Raw genomic sequence first — 4,699 nt, forward strand, 5'->3', positions numbered from 1 at the left:
GTGATTGGCGTTTTGTGACCTTTCTGTGACCGTGATTGCCGAAATTTCCATTTCTGTGATCGTGATGGGACTTTGCCCGTGATCCGTGATGACAAAAAAATCAAGTCTCGTGATCGTGATCGTCATTTGTTTTCGTGATCGTGATGGGCATTATTGCAAAGCATTTTATTTTCAACGTACATTTTTCACAGCTGTATCACTCTAAGATCCTCTATTCGTCAAGGTGTTTGTGATCGTGAAAACAAAAATCAAGGTAACTGTGATCGTGAAAGCTAAAATTTCCCTTCCCGTGATCGTGATGATACCCCCCCTTTGGGGCCCTCTATAAAGATTTGGTTTTTTTTCCCCCCATATAATTCCCCTGAGCATAGCGACCACTTTTCAATGAAACACGACCACCCTTGATCGGTAGACATGTTGGACTGTAAGACAATCAGCGTAACACCGACGCTTAAATAATATCGCTAAAAACTTCGTCGTTATTTCGGCAGGTAATGCCAAGGAATGCCGGAAACTTCCAGAAATTGCTGAAATTTCATTACCTTTTTAGCTTATTTGTCGAAGAAAACAATTCTCGAGGGTTGAAAATGTGTGCGTAAATGTGGGTGTTCCTCATGGAAATTCGGGGTTATTTGTCGATTTTTTTTGCACACAAAAACTTCAGCTTTATTCAGCGTCAGCAAGGGGAGTTAACAGCATGAGATCCGCACAAAACCTTGATTTAATGCATTTTATCAGTTGCAGGAAATGTAACCTCAGTTAACAGGTGCATGGGAGAATGATGGCTCGATCAGTTGCATGCGTGTGCGACTCCAAAAATCAAGTGTATTGTTTTCTCTTGGCGCAGTAAGAAAGACAGTCTTGGTCGACGACAGCAAGGGTAGTCCATCCACAGAACGTTTAAACTGACATGTTTTCTTAGTCACAGGAAACACGATCCATACTGCTGTCAAACCAGGCAGGAATAGAAAAAAGAAAACAGAAGGAATAAAATGTAGGGACAAACATGGACAGGATTAAGGAACTGAAGTTGATCTCAAAAATAGGGCTATTAACTGGTCAGTGACCCGAGCCTTCTGCTGTTTACTGTGATTCGCAGGGATTTAGTGTGCCCCACTTTTCTTTTTTTCTTTTTGCTGAATTTGTCAGTAAACAACCATTTCGAGCCCAGCTTTTATTTGACCTTGGCTTCTGCTGTTCTGTCGGAAAGAAGGAGAGGGTAAAGGATGACACATTTTGGGTGCAAAACGAAGTGGGTGAGGAAATTTTTTTCCGAATTTTACAATTGAAAATTCTCATGCCATTTGCAATTCAGAGGCTGAGGATTTCTGAAAACATTTTGCTATAACACTTTTATTAGAATGTGTTTTCATACGTCCTACCCAACACAAATTCGCTTCCGAAGTCTGACACGAAATAATGTGGATGAGGTAGCGATTATTTTTCTTCACAATTATGTCTAAATGTGACATAGGCTGTGTCCCCCTCCACCTCCCTCCCTGTCTAAATGTGACATAGGCTGTGTCCCCCTCCCCCCCCTCCCTGTCTAAATGTGACATAGGCTGTGTCCCCCTCCCCCCCCCCCCCCTCCCTGTCTAAATGTGACATAGGCTGTGTCCCCCTCCCCCTCCCCCTTTCCTGACAGAAGGATAAGGCGAAAATGGCATTGCTGGGTGCAAAGTCCTTGGAATATATATTGTTCGCACAAATAGTCAGATTTTATTACTGAATCAGATCGTATTGGTTTCGAATTCGTGCAAAAGGAAATAAAGCTTAAACATGTGAACAATCACATCAGCCGTCACAGAGCTTTCCAGGCTTTACACGGAATGAGAGTATCCTTCAAGCTACACACATACCAACACTCAGTATCCTTCAAGCTACACACATACCAACACTCAGTATCCTTCAAGCTACACACATACCAACACTCAGTATCCTTCAAGCTACACACATACCAACACTCAGTATCCTTCAAGCTACACACATACCAACACTCAGTATCCTTCAAGCTACACACATACCATCACTCAGTATCCTTCAAGCTACACACATACCAACACTCAGTATCCTTCAAGCTACACACATACCAACACTCAGTATCCTTCAAGCTACACACATACCAACACTCAGTATCCTTCAAGCTACACACATACCAACACTCAGTATCCTTCAAGCTACACACATACCAACACTCAACTCGCTGCATTCTGTTCAGCATATTCACGTTTGCACTATTTTCATGTCGTGCACTTTGCCAAATTGATGAAGCTCTTTCTTGGACGCGTGAAATGACTGAATTCAATGGGTGTGGACGGGTCCGGTGTGTTTCAGGGCAAGCCTCTCACAGCTCTCACATGGGGTCACAATGACAAGCGGCTGTTCCTGGCGGTGGGCTGCCAGCTCTACGTAGCTTGGGTCAGCAAGCAGGTGGCGCCACTCAGGTTCCTCTGCAACCGTGTCGTGCACAAGTGTGTCAGGCACGAGAAGAACGCTGACCAGCTCCCCCTGCCTCAGCGCCTAAGACAGGGTGTACAGGCACTCTTCTCGCCCACAGTGAAGGTGAGAGAACAAAATCGAAATTGTTAGTGTTAGTAGTTTGGTGGTTGTTGTCGCTGTTGTAGTCATACCCTAGTATGTCAAACATGAGAAGGCCAGCTGCCTCTGACTCAGTGTCGAAGACAGGATTTGCAGGCACTCTTCTCTCCTACAGTAAAGGTGAGGAGAGAATATACAATTATTAGTATTAGTACTTTGCTGGTGGTTGTTGCTGTTATGCTCTTGCCCAAGTATGAGAAGACCAGCTGCCTCTGCATCAGCGCCTGAGACAGGATGTGCAGGCGCTCTTCTCTCCTACAGTAAAGGTGAGGAAAACATTTATGTGTATTAGTACTTTGGTGGTTGTTGTTGCTGCTATGGTCTTGCCCATGGGGGCCCGGTAGCTCAGTTGGTAGAGCACTGGACTTGTGATCGGAAGGTCGCAGGTTCGAATTCGGGCCGGGACGGACACGGGTCAACTTTATGTGCAGACGCAGAGACGGAAGCCATGTCCCACCCCCGTGTCATCACAATGGCACGTAAAAGACCTTGGTCATTCTGCCATAAGTGCAGGTGGCTGAATACACCTAAACACGCAGACACCTGGGTAGCGCGACTCCGTTGCTGCTAGCTTTCCACTGGGAGGAAGCGACCCGAATTTCCCAGCGATGGGACAATAAAGTAATGAAATGAAATGAAATGAAATGAAAGTATGAGAAGGCCAGCTGCCTCTGCCTCTGCCTCAGTGCCTAACACAGGGTGTGCAGGCACTTTTCTCTCCTACAGTAAAGGTGAGGAGAACAAGCTACCTCTATCTCTCCGGCTCTCTTCTAAGGTCAGTTTGACATGCATTGCCCTTTACATCCTGACGATCTTGTCTTGTTCCATTTCTTACAGAGCTACATCCCTGACCCATTCAAGCTACGGGGGTTCGTGAGCACCCCTCCCCCAGGCAACGAACGCCTGTTCTGCACCATGATTCGCCACGGGGACGAGACGTCGGGGGGACACTACACGTTGTATCTGGAGTACCTGGGCGGATTGGTCCCCCTCCTCAAGGGCAAGAGGGCTAGCAAGCTCCGGCCGGACTTTGTCATTTTTGACCCCAAGATTCGCACCTCTGGAAAAGGTGAGAGTTAGTGTGTTTTTCTGGTTGGTGGGTTTAGGTCGATTGCGGAAGAGGGCCTGCCTTGCTATTCTGAGATTTTACTTGGACGATTTGTTCTTTGTCTGCTTCTCATTGGATGTGCGTGTGTGTGTGTGTGTGTGTGTGTGTGTGTGTGTGTGTGTGTGTGTGTGTGTGTTTTCGTGTGATGACAAAAATTGGAGAGTGATCAAAAGGTATCCTTGCCTTGATTTGGGAGCCTTTGTTTCATGTTCTTTCCATCTTGCCTTTCTTGTGCTTCTCTCGTTAATTGTATGTTTGTATTTTTATGAGCTGTTTTTCTGTCTTTCATTTTTTTCTATTTTTTTCCATCTTGTTATTGGCTAGGGTGGTGATGGCGAAGATTGATTTTCCTCAATATATGGTGGTGTTTTTTTGATCGTTTTTAATGTTTTCTTCTTCGTCTTCTTCTTCATCTTCTTCTTCTTCTTCTTCTTCTTCTTCTTCTTCTTCTTCTTCTTCTTCTTCTTCTTCTTCTTCTTCTTCTTCTTCTTCTTCTTCTTCTTCTTCTTCTGTTTGTTCTTCTTCTTCTTCTTCTTCTTCTTCTTCTTCTTCTTCTTCTTCTTCTTCATACACATAACCGCAATGCAAAAACTGTGTGCGTGTTTAACGTGGAGAAGGAGGAGCAGTGTATTTGTTTCGTTTTTTGTGTTCATTTTTTAAAATTTTATTTCATTATCCTCATCTGTTTTTATATTTAGTCAAGTTTTGACTAAATATTTTAACGTAGAGGGGGGAATCGAGACGAGGGTCGTGGTGTATGTGTGTGTGTGTGTCTGTCTGTCTGTCTGTCTGTGTGTGTGTGTAGAGCGATTCAGACCAAACTACTGGACCGATCTTTATGAAATTTTACATGAGAGTTCCTGGGATTGATATCCCCGAACGTTTTTTTCATTTTTTGGATAAATGTCTTTGATGACGTCATATCCGGCTTTTCGTGAAAGTTGAGGCGGCACTGTCACGCCCTCATTTTTCAACCAAATTGGTTGACATTTT

The 4,699-nt window shown here is 44.4% G+C and overlaps 1 protein-coding gene across 1 annotated transcript in view; it reads left to right on the top strand.

Moving 5' to 3' along the window:
* The window catches only part of LOC138961381 (tubby-related protein 4-like), a 91,053-nt gene extending 87,305 nt beyond the window's left edge, over positions 1–3,748 (top strand). Inside the window, exons 7-8 of the mRNA XM_070332996.1 lie at positions 2,335–2,562; positions 3,436–3,748. Of these exons, the coding sequence (XP_070189097.1) occupies positions 2,335–2,562; positions 3,436–3,678 (471 nt within the window). The 3' untranslated portion in view covers positions 3,679–3,748. The remainder of the gene's footprint in view (positions 1–2,334; positions 2,563–3,435) is intronic.
* Positions 3,749–4,699: the final 951 nt, after the last annotated feature.

The sequence above is a fragment of the Littorina saxatilis genome, linkage group LG3, assembly GCF_037325665.1.
Source record: "Littorina saxatilis isolate snail1 linkage group LG3, US_GU_Lsax_2.0, whole genome shotgun sequence".
NCBI lineage: Eukaryota > Metazoa > Mollusca > Gastropoda > Littorinimorpha > Littorinidae > Littorina > Littorina saxatilis.